The following is a 19,444-nucleotide window of genomic DNA, read 5'->3' as shown; positions in this document are numbered from 1 at the left end:
CCGATGCACCTTGAGAGCCGAGCCGGAGCCCGCTTCCCGTCGCACGGACGCTGAGAAAACAGGCGCGCGGAAATCGGGGTCGGACTTTTTCGTGTCGTGACCTGCCGTTTGAGGGAGCCACCCTTGTCGTCGTCCCCCCCCCCTTGCCCACTCCGCCCACACAGATGTAACCTGATCAGCGGACAGTCTGAAGACTTGAGTCACATGCCACATTAATAGCAACAAACTGCCGTGCTCCACCCTAACCCCCGCCCCCCTCCTTCACTCCAATCCACACGCCCAACCATGGCAGTTGGTTGGGTCATCAACTTTTCCTGATGTACCTCAACAGCTGTAGGTCTGAAGCAGCAATCCCCCCCTACTCCCCCCCCCCCCCCCGGCCCCCCCTGGCGCAACCACCATGCAGTCGGTGAAGAGAGGGGAGTTAAAACTAGGGCACAGACGACTGGCCTCCTTCCTTCTCCTGAAACCAGAGGCACAGTTCCATCCGAGAGACACAGGAGAGAGAGCAGGCTGAGGTGGAGACAGAGAAGACCACTGTTTGGGGATTTTTGTCTGTGAGAAGACCGTAAACACCGCCAGGAAACCCCCCCCATCCCCTTTCGTCAACCGTTTTTTTGGCGTGCGCGCAAAGCAAAGGGACCTCGGGCGCTTTCCGATTCGTTTTGTTTTCCCCCTCCAAAAGGAAGGAAACCCTTCAGATCCACGTTTTCTTTCCCACCCGTCGCCGTCATGCTCAAGCGCACAAAGGTGAAGATCGCCATCTTTGTGCTGGTGGTGGGGATGGCGTCCATGTTCACGGCGGTGGTGACGGACCACTGGGCGGTGCTGAGTCCCAAAGTGGAGCGCGTCAACACCACCTGCGAGGCGGCCCACTTTGGCCTGTGGAGGCTTTGTAAGAAGCTCATCTACATGAGCGAGGAGAACTACAAGGGGAAGGGCTGCGGGCCGATCAGTCTTCCTGGAGGTAAGACCTGGTCATGACGGCCTAGGTACCCTAGGCCAGCCTAGGTACCCTAGGCCGTCCCCGTCCATTGTATCAAGCTGTATGTCTCGTTTCCTCCTGGCTCTGTGTGCCAATGCTAAAACTCCTCCATGTCTGAGGCTGTGCTGGGTAGGTTCACCAACTAGAAAGCAACAGTTGATCAATGTGTCCATAGGAGTCCATGTGATGTTGGTTATCAGTAAAAACCGTCACAGTATTCGTATAGTGTACTGTGTATGTCGAGTATATACTCTGTATGTCGAGTATTTCTCGATTTTACACAGCAATAAAATCCTTCATGTTCAATAACTGGTCGTTAATGTTGCCTTTACAATTCTCAGAGAGCCAAATAGATTAGGAGCAGGACTGAATCGAACAGCTTTTATGAGTATACATCTGTCAACGTTGTAAACTTAGTTCAGTGTTGTGAAAGCAAGGTCGGCGGTCTACCATGTAAGACTGGGAGGGTCCACATGCTTTGCTAATGGTTTGCTACTGCCACCGTGCTTCTGTCATGTGTGCAATGCGACCAGCGAGTGCCCCCTGTAGCTCACGACACTCATCACAATGCAGAGGGCCTCCTGTCAGTCCATTGTTAGCAAATGAGTCAATCAAAATACCGTTTTTACAACCTAGTGGACCAAACACGATGGCCTGAACGAGAAAGCGTATGGTACTTGAATCGTGCTAGGTTCTCTAACCCTAACCCTGAACCAGACCTGTATGGTCTTGACTTTTATTGTCTGTTTAATACTCACTCAAAGGCTGCAGTTACCAATTATAAGGAGAGTTGACACCCCATACTAAGATGTTTTTTTTAGCTTAGCAACTAAATCTAGTTAAACCTCTGATCTTCCCAGAGCCTAACCAAACATGGATTTATGCAGAGGCTCCGAAGGCCTTAAAATAAACTATTTAATGAGCGCTGAACATTGACCTTTACTAGAATAATAGGAGAACGCCGACCTTTGAAAGGAAACAAATGCTTTGCTTAATCAATGACTCGAAGAACAAAACGGAGAAGCTGTACAATTGTCAGTCCACATTAGACGACTAAGAAATAGACAATGCCAGCCATAAGGATTTGTTTAAAGTATGTTAGAAAGATGATGGTCCTTTTGCAATGTTCCTTTTTGGGCTTGAGAACACACACACACACACACACACAGACACATATGGCTGGATTCTACTCGACTGGCAGGTGAAGATGAGTTATTTCCTTCAGTGTCAATCAACAGAGGACTTCCTCAACTCAACAAATGTGGACTACCCACCCAGCCAGCCAGCCACCCAGCCTGCCAGCATAGTAGATCAGGGATTAGAGACTGGTGGTAGTCCCAGGCATCAGACAGAGACCACAGACAGATGGAAATACCTCACTGACATCCATTTTCAAAGCATCTTTGACATGTGCTGAATTGACAGAAACAGGTTGGGCCCGCCCAAACTCAGAGCGCAGGGGTTCGGAGGACTGAATATCATGGGTGGAATGTTATCCCCAAACTCAGTTTGTGGAGTTAGATGGATGGAAGAGGAATGGGTTTCATAGGCCTGGTCTAAACAGGAGAAACACAGGGTTGAAAATATGGATTGTTGTGCTCTCAGCATTTGTTCAGGTGCCTTTGGCGTACCCCTCTTACAGGCTGATAACTCTCTTAAATAACAATTAAGATATAGTAAAATTATTAGAAATACGCATAAAAAATGCAGTAAAGTAGTAAACTTATACAAAATAACATCAGTTACTTGGTTCCTAACGACAAGCAATGCTGACACAATATTAAGTAATAACACGGACATAACATTGATGCCAAGTTGTAAATAACTCATGTAGATCCTTTCTTCAGTTGCTAGGAGATGCATTTTCACCCCTTCTCTGTATTTGCTAATGAACAATATATATTTTTTGCGACCCTTCTAAATGACAGAAAAGCCAACAGCTATCTCATGCAGTGCGTGACATGTATCCGTTCAGCCTTTAGCACTTGCCATCTCCGATAAAACGGCAACTCATTACTGTGTAATCTCCATAAACAGACTGACTGTCGCGGACATATTATTTGGAGCATGTGCCTTGTGTTTGGAACGATCCAATTATGGAGATTGGAAGAGGTTCCACAGAAGACTGAAGTGCAGAAGTGAATCAGTATTTTGACCCCATGGCATTGTGTTCTGTATGGTTTCAGATCTTTGGTGACCATGTGCCTTCAGCCAGAGATTACACCAGGTCATCAAAGCTCTTTAATGTCACTTATCGTTTAAACGTCCACTGTCTGTTTGTGGATGACTGCAGGCCAGTGATACAATTACCTGATCTGCCAGTGTTGCAGAAACAAAGACACAAGGGCTCTTTCTGTCGAGCGTGGCGTCGCCACAGACTCGTCACCGCAGGGGGATAAATATAGGCATCGCAAATACCCAGCTGTCCTGATCTCGGAGCTGATGGGGAGTCAAGTGTTTGCACAAGTTCCCGAGCACTTTTTGATTGACAGGGCCACCTGCACAAGCCAGGCATAGTCATCCCCATTCCCTCGGGGACTCGACAACCCCCGCCCCCAAGGGAGCCCCTAAATCCACGCCCCATGCCTGCTCACTGGGCCCTTAATCATTTAGGCTCCCCCAGGGACTGGGTAACATACAGTACATGGTGGACTGGGCAAGGAAAAGCCCTGGAATCTGCCCTGTTGGTGCTTTAGGAAGATGCCACTCTTGGGCTAGGCTGCAGCCATGGAAGAACCAATTATATCTCAGTATTGTGTGGTCTCCCTACCTAACTTTCCATAAAGACACAGGAAGATATTGCATCATGAATCGCCTCATGACCATGTGCTGCTTGCTTAATTTAGACTTTTTACAGGCAGAGAGGCATTTGACATTGTGAGTTGTATTGAACTTGTATCCTCTGTCTTTGCGTGATACTGCCTACTCAATTCACAAGGACTTTGAAGTGTAATAAAGTCATTCCAGTCGTACGCACCTTCACTGGTGCAACCGGATATAGTCTGTTGGATCTTCTTCAGCTGTGACCACACTGACAGACGAGGCCAAATTAAGTAGATTGAATGAAAACTCCGGCTTGGAGGCCTGTTGCTCATCCAGACCCCCTCTGTTGGAGAAACAAAGAGGGCGTTAATAGCCAAGCTGACAAATGTATGAGCGAACGTCCAGCAAGCCACGTGACGGTTGCAGGCGCTCACTGCATCCTGCGAGAGCACCGACGAAAGCCGAATCTCACCAGGTGACGATGGCCATTAGCCAGATGTGCAATCCAAAGACGGCCGAGTGTGAAGGTATGACTGTGGGTGTTGTATTTCCGACAGTGGGTGGATGGGGTGAGGGGGGGGGGGAGGTGTGGGGACGCTAATTAAACCATAAAAAGGCAAGCTGTGGCACTGCATAATTGGCCTAATTCCTGGACTACGGGGTCTCCATTAACGAATGAGTGAGGGGGGGTGATGATAGATCCGAGAGACGGGTCTGAGAGGCCACTGTTGAGGTATGCGGCGCCGGCTCTCTAATGCGAGAGCCATGAAACACACTCTGTTTCCTGCCCCATGACCAGCGCCACCGAGAAGCGGTGTGGCAGACGCCCGTCTAACGAGGCGTTCACGTCGGACTGCGTCTTTTTTCTCGGCAAGAGGGCTGGAAAATAACACAGTGACACAAAGCCATCGAGGATATCATCACGCCCTTTGAAATATGTCATGCCTCCTGTCTTCCTCTCTCTCTCTCTCTCGGCATTTCTCTGTCTCCGTCTCACACGCACACAATCTCCCATTCTCTTTCACTCTTTCTTTTTTTTCAATATCCCATCAAACCAAACCTAGAAGTGTATGTTTGTGACAGGAGCATAGCTAGGATCTCTCCCATGGCCATGCCCGTCTTCCAATACAAAAAAGCAGATAGGCCTGTTGCTTAGTAACCACATCAGTATTTCCCCTTGATGGCCAGTATGTCCTAATTGACAAAAACATCCTGTCAGCATGGGTCTAGATATTTTCCAAAGTTACTCATATGGAAGAAAAAAAATACATCACTGGTATTTCCAGTGTTTTTATTTGCTTAGATGAACATTGTTTTAATACGGTACTCACAACTTAGACATAGACTGAAATAAACAACAATTGTTTACTGAACCATCTCAATCAGACACATTCAGAATTATTTTAGGATCACAATGGGTTGGAGAGGGGGGCTATCCCTCAAACCTGGCAACCCTTTAGCATACCTTCATGACTTACTGTACCAATCAAGTGCGATTTATCTCAAAGCTTTAGCGCTAAAGCTGACTAGATCATTTACTCTACTTAGCTCCCATAGTTAATTCCACATGAAAACCTGCCATTATCATTCCCCTGGCACCAGTGGTAGGGAATGACGATTAGATACACAAGAATTAGAAGGACTTGAATCATACATCTGTCAAGTCATCCCCTACTGATAAGCAATCTCATATTCAGCTTGGCCACCAAATATCAGAAAGGGAAACTAGCCCTCTTCTTACCTTGGTCTTGTATCCATTCAAACACTTGTTTTGAAATCTGGCTCAGCATCAAAGGGTAATGTGATACTCCCTGTGCGACCTGTATCCCCGAGATCACATTCAGTGGGTCAGCTTTTGCTAGTGCTTAGCACTGATCCCTAAGGGTTAGCACCTTGTGAGGGTCAAACTGAGTGAATGGGATATGTGCTATTAGCATTAAAGTGCTGGAACAGCAGCAGACAAGCTGTCAATCAAACAGAAGACAGAGTGTCTTACGCAACCTCAGTGCAAACAGTTTGATGAAACATCAAACTGGTGGCATCCGCTGAACGTTTTGAGTAGTTGCGTCAGGAGTAGAAGACGACCCCTAACTGTAAAATAGACTTTGCTCAAAGATGGACCAGAGGTTGTTCCAAAGTTATGTGGAGTTGTTAGAACAAAGGCAATTTGTTTACAGGTTTTTTACGACTAGGTTGTGTAGATGTAGAGTTTAGAAGGTAGAGTGTTAATACATTAAAGTATGGTACTGCATTGTATAAAAATGTTTTGTGATGTTCATTGGATGCAATTAAATGATTTGTTAAATGAATTGTAGACATATAATTTGATACGTTGAGACTTCAGTTTCAGTCTCTGATACAGTTTTCTTTTGTTTCCAGTGGAGAACTGTACATACTTCAAACATTTCACCCCAGGAGAAGAGGCTGAGATTTTCGAAGTCAAAACCCAGAAAGGTAGGTTTGATTGTGCTTTGTCAAATCAAATCAAATGTTGCTTGATAGCCTTTTCTTACAAGAAGTGTCATAAGAGCTTCACAGATGCCCACAGTTCTGCAACTAACCAACCTAAACCCTCAAAGAGGACAAGGAAAAACTAAGTAAACCGTAGGAGGAAGATTTCACTGAGGGATCCCCTCCTCCGGACATGAACATTTTTTACAGGAAAAATCTATAAAACAATAAGCATACTGAACTTAAAATATTTGTATTCGAATGTAGAACGACACAGGGACAAACTAACTGCTAAATTATGTGGGAAACAGACAGTACAAACCACTCTGAAAGCCAGGTAGAGTGTACCTCAGAGGTAGCACCTGTGGAAATGGGGAGAAGATTAAGATCTACTCGATACTATCCTTCGGGCTCACACAACTTCAGTCTACTAAACCAGTAGGCTTCAAAAACGTATTTTCTTCTGATTATAAGGCGAGAGAGAGAGAGAGAGAGAGAGAGAGAGAGAGAGAGAGAGAGAGAGAGAGAGAGAGAGAGAGAGAGGGAGGGAGAGAGACTGGCTTTCTGCTTCAGCGAGCAACACTGACTGAACTCGGGGCGACAGCGCTAACGTCGGTCACTGCCTCCCACCCCAACCCCAGAGACACAGCTACAACCGTGTGCATGTCCAGCCCACTCTAAGCATGTTTTGTATCATATGAAGACAGCACCCTCCCATGTGGAGTGCGCCGGGGTGCCGAGTACACGCGGAGAACTGTCTGAATCTGTTATCGCGGTGGGAAAGGGGAGCGGACTCGAGCCCGGATGCACATGGTTCCTTCTGCATCATAACACATCGTGCGACGCACACACAGAGAGTTACTGTATGTGCTGTGCTGTGGACATCAGCTCCATCTTGGACATCATCCACACAGACGCATCATCCACACACACATCAACCCCCATACAGGCACATTTTACCCATCCCACAACACGCACATACAACCTAAACACACACACACACACACACGTGTTCTGCCATTGCAATGCTAATGGTTAACCCTAGAGGCATAGCCCTTAACTGCAATTCAGCACTGACCCATTCTTTACCCCCCCAGTGATCTTCAACTGCTCAATATATCATGACATGATCGTATAGAGTTCATGGATCTGGCCATAGGGACATCTATCCAAGCAAATCTACCAAAGCAAACACATTTAGAACCTCACTTGAGGAACTCAATAACTAAAGATGCAATCGAGCGTGAAAGAGATATTTCAATCTGATGTTATATGAAATGTAAAGCCATGGAGACAGTTCGCTCGAGTTCCTTCCTATGGGCTGTTTCATGAGGACAAGAGAACTGGACTAGAAGGTTGGAATCGGAGCTCAAAGGGAGTGAGCTCCAGCTTGGGCCCATCCCACTGAAGGCTCGACCCTGAGGAGGGGCTCTCCCCCTGGGCATGCTTTCTAAGCGAGCACGCAGTAGATTAAAGGCCTAGCTAAAGATCCCTGCAGTGACTTCAGCAGTTATGGCTGGCCAAGCGGCTTGGAATAAAAAGAACATGCTTTCTACCATTGAGTTCCTGTATCGGTAAACTTATTGTAGAAATGTGTTACGTAATTTGATTGATCTTTAATTTGTAACTGAAGTGGTTCCTGCCAAAGAGGTTACGAACTAAATTCAGATATGACCAAGAGCAATTTATTTTTCAATATCCATATTAATTGTTAGCCTAGCTTCGATAACATATAGAGATGACTCCCCAAATAACTATATGCCAAAATCTGTTTCACCATGTGACATTTCAATTATGCCCAATCAATGTATTTTCCTGGGCAGAACTTAAAGATTAATTGAAAAATCTGCATGCATTCAGAAGCCCAATTAGTCTCTGTGCAGGAACGTAATGCAACATAATTGATTTTGAGACAGAATGATGCAAGTCTCACGTACGTAACACAATCATCTGTTTAAAGCTGTCCACTAGGCTGTTTGTTGATAACATGTGCAGAAAAATAATGAACAACAGTCACCACACCACATCCAAACAGGCGTTCCCAGACTCCACGTTTGATTCAGATTTAATAACTTTGTAAAGTCATAGTTAGTGTTCACTCTTTATTCCAGCAGAGCCTTGCTGGGCTCTAGTTCAGTCAAACAAGCACCACAACCTTACAGTATAACTGCCGAAAATCAATTACAGAGTCATGCTGTTAGGGAAAAGGTTATTTTCCAGTGATTGCGCCACTGTTTGAAACGTTTACAATAATCTTCATTTATATAATTGAAACATGTATTATTCACATGTATCATATTATTAATAGCAAAATGTATTATTTGGCCTCCTTCCAGAGTACAACATCTCAGCAGCCGCAATTTCTATCTTCAGCCTGGCCTTCATGATCTTGGGGACGTTGTGTGTGGTGGGGTCGTTCGTGGGCAAAGGGCGAGACTACCTCCTCAAGCCTGCTGGGATGTTCTTTGCTTTTGCAGGTAGGCCTACGACTGAATAACCAAGACGTAGAACTGTCTGAGAGCGCTGCACACGGGCGGCAGTTGGAATGATTTTGGGCTCGTTCACTGTGTAAAACGACGCTTCTATATCAGATGGCTGAGTGGTGAGGGAGTCAGATGGCTGAGTGGTGAGGGAGTCGGGCTAGTAATCTGAAGGTTGCCAGTTCGATTCCCGGCCATGCAAAATGACGTTGTGTCCTTGGGCAAGGCACTTCACCCTACTTGCTTCGGGGGGAATGTCCCTGTACTTACTGTAAGTCGCTCTGGATAAGAGCGTCTGCTAAATGTAAATGTAATGTATATGATTCAAAGGGTTGTCCGTTGTGGTCAACCATACATTTGGCTGGGGTACATTTACATTTAGTCATTTAGCAGACGCTCTTATCCAGAGCGACTTACAGTAAGTACAGGGACATTCCCCCGAGGCAAGTAGGGTGAAGTGCCTTGCCCAAGGACACAACGTCAGTTGGCATGACTGGGAATCGAACTGGCAACCTTCGGATTACTAGTCCGACTCCCTCACCGCTCAGCCACCTGACTATGCTCAACCCTGCGCCTGCTGATCTAGAATCGGTATGGAAGACTCCTCACCTCTTCTTTTACCCAATCCCAGGCCTCTGCTCCATCATCTCGGTGGAGGTGATGCGTCAGTCCGTGAAGCGCATGATCGAGAGCGAGGACACCATCTGGATCGACTACTCCTACGCCTGGTCCTTCGCGTGTGCCTGCGCTGGCTTCGTCCTCCTCTTCCTCACCGGCATCGCCCTTCTCCTCCTCTCGATGCCCCACATGCCTCAGAACCCCTGGGAGACCTGCATGGACGCCGAACCCGAACAGGTAGAGTGACGGAAGAGGAAGGACGCAAGGGAGGAGCGACGTGAACGTCGAGATTTTATGAAGTCACATCCACAACAGTTAGGCAAATGAGTTGGAGAGCTCTTAAGGTTGAGGAGCACCACCCGAATGTTATCATGTACAAACACCTGCTCACAATTTTTCTTTATGAGATTTAATGTAAGGAACTTATATGTAGCGATTGACTGAAGTTTGATTTAAAAAGAACTTCAGTGTTCTGTAAATTTATAATCAACATTTTCAACTGACCACTCCTAGGTGGACTCTGTCTTTACTTTGAGTACGACCATGCTTGGGTGTCAAAATGAGATGTCCACCCCAACCAATGGGCTGTCTGGAAGGAGATAAGACAGTGCAGGCTTGTTTGTATGGTGTGTGCCCCCCAAAGCCTATCCAGAATGTTAAATACTCCTTCTGTCTAAACCATTGAGTGTCAGAGTTGCCATGCTGGAAAGGGTTCAGTTCTAGCAGGTGCACACACACAACACGGTTCAAAGAATTTCTTAGAATTTTGGTAGCTTCATGTCTTATGGGGTAACCAAAGAAGTACTGAAAGTCCATCGCTTAGATGACTAATTTTGTTTCAATGTTTCAGACACTCAAGAACCTTTCAGTGTTGGAAAGTGTGTGCCTGCAATTTAACAGTAGAGCTTTCAGAACCTGAAATAACCCACTGCAATAATTTTTTTTCAAAATTCTTACTGTGATAAAATGTATGAGGTTGTTACGTCTACAGTATGGATAACTTTAAAATCCTCGTCTTTTCAAGATTGTATCACCTCAGATTACATACACTGGATGTCAATAAAGGCTGAATGTTTGATACCATATACCATTCTAACTAGGTGCCTATGGATATACAACATGGAAAATGGATGTAATTACCCTTTGGGTACATTTATATGTTATAATCTACAACTTTTTTGTATTTCTTAGTATAATTATTAGTCTAGGAATCTTTTGATATACTGAAATGTACATTGCTTACATTTAAAATTAACCTTGCAAGTTTCTTATGCCTCTTTCCTCATATGATTTGAAATGGAACTGATGAGGTGAATAAAACAGTTTTGTCAATGTGATACATCCGCCACAGGAGACTTGCAGTCTTGAACTTGTTTCATCATCTATGTTCATAGACCAGAATTTGCCAGGCATTTTGTCATCATACATGTCCCAGTTATGTTTTCCAAGATATGTGTGCGTACACGCTGAATAAACTGTTTCTAATTCACAACACGTACTTACACGGAGTGTTAGCAAAGCTACTTTTCTCCCCTGATTTAGCTTCCAACATTCTGGAAAATACTTTTCCGTGCCCAGTTACAAGAGAGGGACACAACAGAGGAGTCTAGGGGAATGACTGAACGAAGACTGATGAAGCATAACCATGTAAAAACGCTCATCTCCCAGGTGTAGCATGAAAGCGTACAATGGGTTGAATCATTTATGGAATATTCTTTTGGCTCTGGTACATGGTTACTGTCGCTGGGGCTTTGAGTGCCTGCCAGAACCAGCCATGTCCATAAGCAAGAATGACAGCATGAAGTCTACACAACCAGTCTGTACTGAGGGTGAACACATGACTTATGTTTGTATGGGTGACTTGGGCTGATGAAAGAGCATCCGGAGTACGAATTCTGTCTTTACAAACATTGTTGACGTGTTTTATGCAAGATCATTTCAGTCTCTTCTCCCTTTATAGGTGCATTTAAGTTGAAATACCAAGAGTGTAGAAGGAAATGGGGAGAAAGAATAAATGGGTGATGTGACAGGGAAAGAGATTTTTGTTAAGGCGACAGGTGGGATGCAGATTGAAAATAGAAGACCGTTTTAGATTTCACAGCCAGATCTTCAGGGTTGTCTGAGGTGTGGGGAGAAAGATAATTCACATTTCGGATTTAACAAGTATGGCTTAATGAAGACAGACAAAGACAGAGTAACCATTTCAATAAAAACACTTTAATAGAGAAACAAATTTAAAAAAAACAAAAAGAAAAACCTTTGAAACACAGTCTAAATCCTTTATCATAACCACCACCGATTGAAATGAAAAGTGAAACAGAAATATTCATTATTATCAAGGACCCACACGTGTGGAACCTTTAGGATCTGTATCCAGGACAACAGGTGTGCCATGGATTTACTGATGTACAGAGGGGAACAGAGGAGACTGGAGACAAGATGGACGACTATGACAAAAGATGTGGCTTTTACAAAAGGCTGAACACAGTGCTCTCTACTGGCTGGGCAAAAGGGTGCTCCCATACAAATCGGCCATTCAAGTTCGCTAGGCAAGGTGTATACAAAGGCAACGTGAAGGAACTTTAAAAAAACCCCACTTAGGTGTGTTGATATGTAAGTGGGGTCAGGTGTGGGTGCGCAAGCCATTCAAACCCACTGAATGAAAATCAAATAAAGTTTTGTGTGTTTTTTCCCCCCTCTCCATGTCAAAAGTCAGAACCATGCTGGAAACAAGTTTGCCATACTTTTTGCCTTATACACACACCACCAAGGGACCAACATGTAGAATGGCTCAATCGCATTTCATTCTGAAATAGACATTTGTATTGCCCCATTTACAACAACTAATTTGTGGGAAACAGATTGACGTTCAACACTTATTTGCAATGTTCAAGACTAAACAATGTGGCATGTATTGGGAGCAACCTGCCCAGCAAAATAATTCCAGAAAAAGAAAAATTACATGACCATTACATAACTCATTGACATGTTAGTAAAATATTATAATAGTTTTGTTCATAATGTCACAAGTCATTGTACACATCAAATAATATATAAAAATTTGACTTTGCAGGGACAGAACAAAAGCATGATTTTGTTTCTCTTTTTACACAAATCAATACAAACCATTTGATAAAAACAGGGGGGAAAAACAAGCCAGGTCATCTTGGCATGCACAAAATGAACGCACAGTCTTCACGAAAATCATTGTCGAACCACAAAGCACCGGTAAAATTAAAAGGATTTTGTTTAACGGTTTTGATTTAGTGATAAAATAGAAGGAAATACGGAAATATTAACTGAAAAATAGGTATTCTACAGAAGAAAAAATTTGCTATTAGCCTGCAACATAAAATGTAATCTTTGTCAAAACAGCCACAAGTGATCTTACAAAAATTAAATCAAACAAGTTACATTATATACTATATATATGGATATATACTATACAACATTGTAACTGCCAACGGGGTCCTCCTTGTCCATTTCGGTAGTTTTAGTGAATTTGCATAATTAAAAAGGGCATACCTCTTCTTTAAACTGCTTCTACAAAATTGAGGAGATCCCAAAACCTTTTTTGTAAATACCTAGAAAATGCATATTTACAAGTTTGTGTACTTTGAGTGACCAGTCAAAGAAGCCCAACCTCTTTAATTTCGGACCTTGGAATTCTTGCGCAATCGTTTGAAATAAATAATTGAAGATGATTGTTACCAAATTTTACCAAAAAGAAATAATTACTAGATGTTTTTTTAATGTGTTGGACTCAAGACAGTTATGTTAGTTGATGGGCAGATAATTCAAAGCTAGAGTTAAATAAATGTAATTATAATCACAATTTCTGTGATTGTAAAAATGTGTGTTTTGTCGTTTGGGTTGGGGGGGAAACACAAATTGTCAAATAAAAGGTTACAAAAACTTTACACCATGAAACATACCAAACCTGTTACCAGTTTGCATTGAATAAATAATTGGCATGATTATTTTGTCAAAACTGCTTTTTTTAAATGTATATATATAAGTAAATAGAGAGCACAAACTATAAAAGATGTACGTTCAGCTTGATGAATCAACCCCAAAATGTTTCATTCGTAAAATAATTGGTTTAGATGTTAGTTAGAAGTGCTCACTGGTCAAAATTGGCCTACACTGGAAGATATATTTTGTGGGGTCAATGACCTATGATTGTATTTACATACATTACAAATCAAAACATACTTGCAACGAAAACATATATTCCTGCATTCTAAATTTGCCCGACAACAATAATAAAATGTCTCAAGAGTTCTGTAAATGTAACCTTTGTTAAAAAGAACCGAATGCAAGGTAGTGATATTGCTGTCATGAGTTTCGACAGAGGGAGTAAATTGCATTTTACTGGGTTTAAATTGGTCAAAACATCACCTGAAAGAATCACTTGTTTCTGGATCACCGTTATGCTTGAATCAAAAGACAAAGACGCATCAAATTTTGACTTCACATCCACCAACCATCCTACATGCCCACCCAGTCAGACCTGCTTGAGCATCCCCTCTACACTTTCACATTCCTTTTGAGTCACCATCACATTAAAAAAACATTCCAAAAGACAACCCATTAACATATACCTGAAGTCTGAAAAGATCAAAATAAAAAATGAAATCAATTTGAAAAATGTGTTGATTGGTAATGCAACAAGTTGAGATGGAATCCGCTCACGGCACAACCGACCTAGACATACCTTTTAGTCAGGAAGGAGAGAAAACTGTCTCAAGCTATAAGTGGAAACAGAAGTAGCGGTATACTAGCAACATAACTAAAACAGATAAACATAGCCTGCAAATTTCAGAAGACTGTACTTAAGAGCACATGCATTGGCTAGTCAAAGCACAAGTCCACAGAGATGGTATTGGACTTAGGTTCTTTCTGCCCTTCTTCACTAAGATGGAATCACACAATGGTGGGGCTACACCTCACTTCAATGCAACTATGCATGCTTATCATGTTTCTATCGTTTTCCATATTTTCTAAGACACAAAGCCTGTGGAAAAGGGAAATGTACGTGCAACCGACATCTTGAAATCTATAAATGCATTTTTGTATGTTTGCGGTGTGTGCGTTTATGCAAGAATCAATGTGACAAAACTGATTAATCTTTGATGCTGTAGTTGATGTTAAAAGGTGAGGATGTTTAAGGATTAAGGATCCAAAGCAAACCAAGGCTAAATGCTAACATGGTACAGGAAAATGTAGGTACATGTCTGTGGCATACAACTCAGTCATTTATTTTCTTTTATGTACAGATTAGAGGGAAATTTATCTACTTCTATACATTGTTCCATATAGTTCAATACATCAATTGACCACTTAGCTGTTCTGCCTGTTCTCACAACCAGGATGAAAATCAAGACGCTTAAAGTCCACTCACAAAAACTGAAAAAACAAACTAAACAAAGAAACCCCTTTAACAGACTTATTTAATGGCCAACATAACCAACTTCAAAAAGGGAAAAGCTAACAGGCAGCTAAGTGGTCAACCGAATCGTGTGTTTTTAAAATATTTTGTAAACTTTTTTTTTTTTTTTTTTTTTGGCATTACGTACATATACAAGTGTACATATTATAAGTATATATTCATATATACACAATGACTATGTATATATACCAGTAATGCATTCATTATATATACTTTTTTTTTTTCTTACTTGTTCACAGATGTGAAACAGAAGAAAGATTTGACTGTTACAAATAAAAGTTTGAAACAAAAGAAAAGCGGGAAACAATAACTATCAATAGAAACGATTTGTAAAAGCACTTGTACCATTTTTTTTTCTTCATTTTCCTCAATTTTTCCTTTTTTTGTAGCTTTTTTTCTATATAAAGGGTAGGAGGAGGGGGGGGAGAACTCATTTAAAATAGGAATAATATCCGTTGCTACCGTTTGAACTTCCTATACTGAGCTCTTGAAGTAAGGAAAGTGGGTCGCTGTTCTTCTTGACCTGTTCGGGGCGCGCTCTGGGCTTGGGTGGGGCACGCAGGGCGCTGGCGTAGGACATGGTAGGAGGTTTGCTGAGGCTTTGGGAGCCTCCAGGACTCTGACCTGGCTCTGAGGGGGGCTGCTGCTGCTTGCTGTTGGGCATGAGGGGGGGGAACTGTCCAAGGTGCTGGAGGGAGTGGGGGGGTGGCTGAGGGGCTGCTGCTGCCGCCGCCTCTGCCTTCATCTGCTCCTCTGCCTGCCGCAAGGCCTTGGATGACGCTGCTGGGGACAGGGAGGAGATGGGGGAGAGGGGAGGAGAGGGGGACAGGGAAGAGAGGGGGACAGGGAAGAGAGGGGGACAGGGAAGAGAGGGGGACAGGGAAGAGAGGGGAGGCGAGGGGGACAGGGAGGAGATGGGGGAGAGGGGAGGAGGGGAGGCGAGGGGGACAGGGAGGAGATGGGGGAGAGGGGAGGCGAGGGGGACAGGGAGGAGAGGGGGACAGGGAGGAGAGGGGGACAGGGAGGAGAGGGGGACAGGGGAGGAGAGGGAGAGAGGGGAGGAGAGGGAGAAAGGGGAGGAGAGGTGGACAGGGAAGAGAGGTGGAAAAGGAGGAGAGGGGGACAGTGAGGAGGACATCAGGACAAGGGACGGAAGAAGTGGAATTCAGTAAACATCACAGTTGGCAGGGCTTGACATTAACTTTTTGAGGCACTTGTCCTTTGGACAAGTACATTTCCGTTTCACTTGTCCGGATAAAGATTGTGCCTTTGACCAACAAAGATGAGCTGTAATATTATACAAATAATATAGGTAACAATTGATGTTATTAAAAATGTTATTTGTTACATAAAACATTTACACAATTTCTGCAGAATGAAACACTTTCTGTTATGTACTGTATTGCAGCTTCATCCCAAGATCTCTACAGACCGTGCAGCTAATTTAATGCTCAACACTTGAACGGAGGCTTATTACCTAAAAGAGGAATTATTTAGTGTGTCTTCTCAGTTACACTATCAGGGATTGGAAATACTGTGACTTGCTAAAGTATGCAAATGGCTAATAGAACATACCATTTCATAATAATTTCAGGAAATCAAACAGCTGCAAGACCCAGTGAAATGTTACATCGGCCTACAGCTAGCAAACCAACGTTAGCTAGCATTTGGCTAACAACATTGGCTAACTCAACTTCGGTAGGCTATCCTCAGTTTTTGCAAGCTGACCAGTGCAAGTAACATGGCATTTTATTTTGTTTGAGTTTTAACTTGTCCAGTGGGGCAAGTCAATTTCTCTTCCACTTGCACTACAAAAAAAAATCCACTTCTAAAGATACTTCTAGATACCACAGTGTTGCATAATCTCTTTTTGGCACTAGACTTAACAACAAACTATACCGACTTCAAAATGTGTTCTCTCTGGTTTCTATGTTGATGCTATGCTTAGCATTAACAACTGTATCATTAACAACTGTATCATTAACAACGACAGCCAAATGACAGGCCCATCACCAAGGCTATAGTTCACAACTCGGAGACCAAACATCCTGGCAGCCTTCCCATCAGATTTGCCAACTGTGGGAAACAAAGAATGCCAACTGTCAAACAGCTCAAAACTAAAAGATGGACTGAGAAGGCCAGCTGTCACTACAATTACACTGTTGCAGCCCTACCGCTATTCACCTGCCAAACAGACTAGCTGGAGGTAGCAATCAAAAGCTCACATCCTCTTCCTTTTTTTATGTAGAGAAAGACATGGTCTTTCCAGTGAGGGAGAACGAGATATTAGAATGGCATAACACTATGCACGTGTATATATTTTTTACTATTATTGCATGAATCACAGTGTGTATGGTTCTTCTTGAGAACGGGGCACTGTATGGGAGTCAGGTGGCTGAGCGGTGAGGGAATCGGGCTAGTAATCCGAAGGTTGCCAGTTCGATTCCCGGTCATGCCAACTGACGTTGTGTCCTTGGGCAAGGCACTTCACCCTACTTGCCTCGGGGGAATGTCCCTGTACTTACTGTAAGTCGCTCTGGATAACAGCGTCTGCTAAATGACTAAATGTAATGTAAATGTATGAAGTTGAAAATCAGCTGTTGTGTTGCTCAGGACCCAAGCACGTGTTAAATCACCAGCTGCATCACAGGCAAGGGCATCACAGGCACCGCACTACTCAATGCAACAACAAAAGGCCGAAGGTAGGACTCTGGTCCCCTACCTATGAGGTCCCGGTGCTGAAGTGTGCTGGCTCCGTTGCATGGAATGTTGTGAAACGGGCCGGGGGGGCCTCCGCTATTGCCAGGCCACAGCTCAGGCGGGGGGTATCCGTAGGGGGCGTGGGGGTGGCCGTGTTGGTGGGGGTGCTGATGGGGGTGGGGGTGCTCCTGGAGGTCGGCTGGACAGGGCGGGGGTGCCTGGGCGCTGGCGGTCTCGTCTGGGTAGCTTGAGGAGATGCGCCTCTGGTACAGAGGCCGGCCGGGACCCCTGGGTTCATACTGGTGGGAGGAAGAGGGCGAGGGGTCAGGTGGGATTCAAGACAGACGCATTGGGAGGTGACGTCACCCTCACACTTGAAAATCAACCCTGTCGTTAATCAACCACATTGTTAAATCAACCCCATCCATGAGAAAAAGCAGAAGCTGCGATCCCGATCCACAAAAATCTGTTAGTCCCCCAGGAAAAAGGCTCCTTTCTCAACAAAAAAAAGAGATATCTTAAGGCAAATAACCGTTCTTTTGCGAAACATTATTTGGCAGACAGACGCTGTTAGGTTGTACTTGATGTATTTCACAGCAAGTCTCAGGTCGCACAAAATGATAAATTCAATATAATGTAATACAAAAAACAACCTTACAAATCTTAAGGTTTTAAGTTCCAAAGCAGAAAAAAAACTAACAACCATTCTACCTCCATCTACAATGCTATCCAACCTGTAAGGTTCTGTTTGGCCTTACCTCTTCTACATTGTGAAGGGCAGTTGCTGCTGCTGTTCTGGGTGAGAGTGGATGATAGGATTCCTGGCCTGGACCTTGACCTTGCTGCTGTTGTTGCTGCTGCTGTTGTTGTTGCTGTTGTTGTTGTTGCTGTTGTTGGTGAAGCTGCATAAGGTGGACCTGCTCCTGCCTGCTGGGGTGAGCCATGACCGGAAGCCCGTAGGGGAAGCTTTGGTTTTGGCCCTGCCCCAGCATGTGGTTCTGGGCTCCTCCCGCAGCTCCGCCGTGGGGCCACTGGGCCTCCTGGAGGAGGTATTTGACCTGCGCCGGAGGAGGGGTGGTGGAGTGGCCCTGCGGTTGGTGTGCAGAGTGTGGGTATGCGTTGGGGTTGTAGAGGGGGTTCCCTGGGTGCGGCTGCAGAGCCGGGTTGCCGAGGAGGTCCAGCTCGCGGCCGGGGTCGAGGGGGTAGGGACACGGAGGGAAGGAGCTCGTGTGATTGGCTGTAGAGGCAGATGGAGAAGAAGGGTCCCCTGGGGAACGGGACTGGGATTGGACCTGGCGGTACTGGAGCAGGCGGGACTGGGGAGGGGGCTGCATCTCAGTCGGGTCCCTGGGGTCCATCTGCTCCTGGGGGGGCATCTCTCTCAGGAGGCCTGGGTACCTGAACACGCAAACGGAAGTTAACCAACCGTGGTCTTCTAAATGGCATGACAGGTCTTCAGAGAGAGAAAGAGATAGAGAGATAGAGAGGAGAGAGACAGAGAGACAGGAGAAGAGAGAGACAAAGGAAAAGAGGAAGGTTAGATTACCTGCTGAAGGGCGGGCCGGCGGCGCCAGCCTCCTCCTCCATGCTGGCGCTCATTCTCCAGTTGGCCCGGAGCAGCTGTGGGGGGAAGCGGGCCAGGCCGGGCTGGGCCAGGTGGGCCAGCTGCTGGGGCAGGGGGAAGGCCACCCCGCCCTGGAGGAACGGCCCTGGGTCTCCCCACTGGCCCAGTCTGGCCTGCTGGGTCAGGGCCTCAAGAGCTAGAGGGTCTGGATGAGAAGAGGATCCGATGTTAGCCGTAAAAGAGTCTGGTATGTACTTCCAATTAGAGGCCATATATATGAGACACAGCCAGTGAGTCAACACTCCCTGGAAAAACCCCTTAAGAGTGCTGTCTTGCAATTAAATTTAGGTGAGTAATTGCCTGAGCTTTTGGTAATTATATGAACCCTTAGGAAAATAAGAAATTAAGGAGGGAATTACTGATCACCTCCC

At 44.7% G+C, this 19,444-nt stretch overlaps 2 protein-coding genes across 5 annotated transcripts in view; one reads left to right on the top strand and one right to left on the bottom strand.

Moving 5' to 3' along the window:
• The first annotated feature begins 439 nt into the window (after positions 1-439).
• LOC136964936 (voltage-dependent calcium channel gamma-1 subunit-like) lies at positions 440-10,795 on the top strand. Its single transcript, XM_067258913.1, has 4 exons — positions 440-967; positions 6,128-6,202; positions 8,536-8,676; positions 9,311-10,795. Exons 1-4 carry the CDS (start codon positions 733-735, stop codon positions 9,541-9,543), a joined length of 684 nt encoding a protein of 227 aa, XP_067115014.1. The 5' UTR covers positions 440-732; the 3' UTR covers positions 9,544-10,795.
• A 697-nt stretch (positions 10,796-11,492) lies between these two features.
• helz (helicase with zinc finger) overlaps positions 11,493-19,444 on the bottom strand; it is a 37,495-nt gene continuing 29,543 nt past the window's right edge. For 2 of the 4 annotated variants that reach the window (XM_067259006.1, XM_067259008.1), the window contains exons 28-31: positions 18,996-19,218; positions 18,208-18,847; positions 17,472-17,748; positions 11,493-15,532 (exon numbers count right to left, since the gene is read on the bottom strand). In XM_067259006.1, the coding sequence (XP_067115107.1) occupies positions 15,180-15,532; positions 17,472-17,748; positions 18,208-18,847; positions 18,996-19,218 (1,493 nt within the window). In that variant the 3' untranslated portion in view covers positions 11,493-15,179. The remainder of the gene's footprint in view (positions 15,533-17,471; positions 17,749-18,207; positions 18,848-18,995; positions 19,219-19,444) is intronic. The other 2 variants (XM_067259007.1, XM_067259010.1) reach the window with 1 other exon arrangement.

The sequence above is a fragment of the Osmerus mordax genome, chromosome 21 (assembly GCF_038355195.1).
Source record: "Osmerus mordax isolate fOsmMor3 chromosome 21, fOsmMor3.pri, whole genome shotgun sequence".
In the NCBI taxonomy this organism is placed as follows: Eukaryota; Metazoa; Chordata; class Actinopteri; order Osmeriformes; family Osmeridae; genus Osmerus; species Osmerus mordax.
Note: the sequence above shows the minus strand (reverse complement) of the source record. Positions and strands in the feature narration are given on the sequence as shown.

What these genes read in the sequence shown, in the direction of transcription:
- LOC136964936 (XM_067258913.1), top strand. Translation starts at nt 733, where the DNA reads ATGCTCAAGCGCACAAAGGTGAAGATCGCCATCTTTGTGCTGGTGGTG. An exon ending in GCCGATCAGTCTTCCTGGAG is followed by an intron (nt 968 to 6,127) that starts GTAAGACCTGGT and finishes TTTTGTTTCCAG; the next exon opens with TGGAGAACTGTACATACTTC. An exon ending in CGAAGTCAAAACCCAGAAAG is followed by an intron (nt 6,203 to 8,535) that starts GTAGGTTTGATT and finishes GCCTCCTTCCAG; the next exon opens with AGTACAACATCTCAGCAGCC.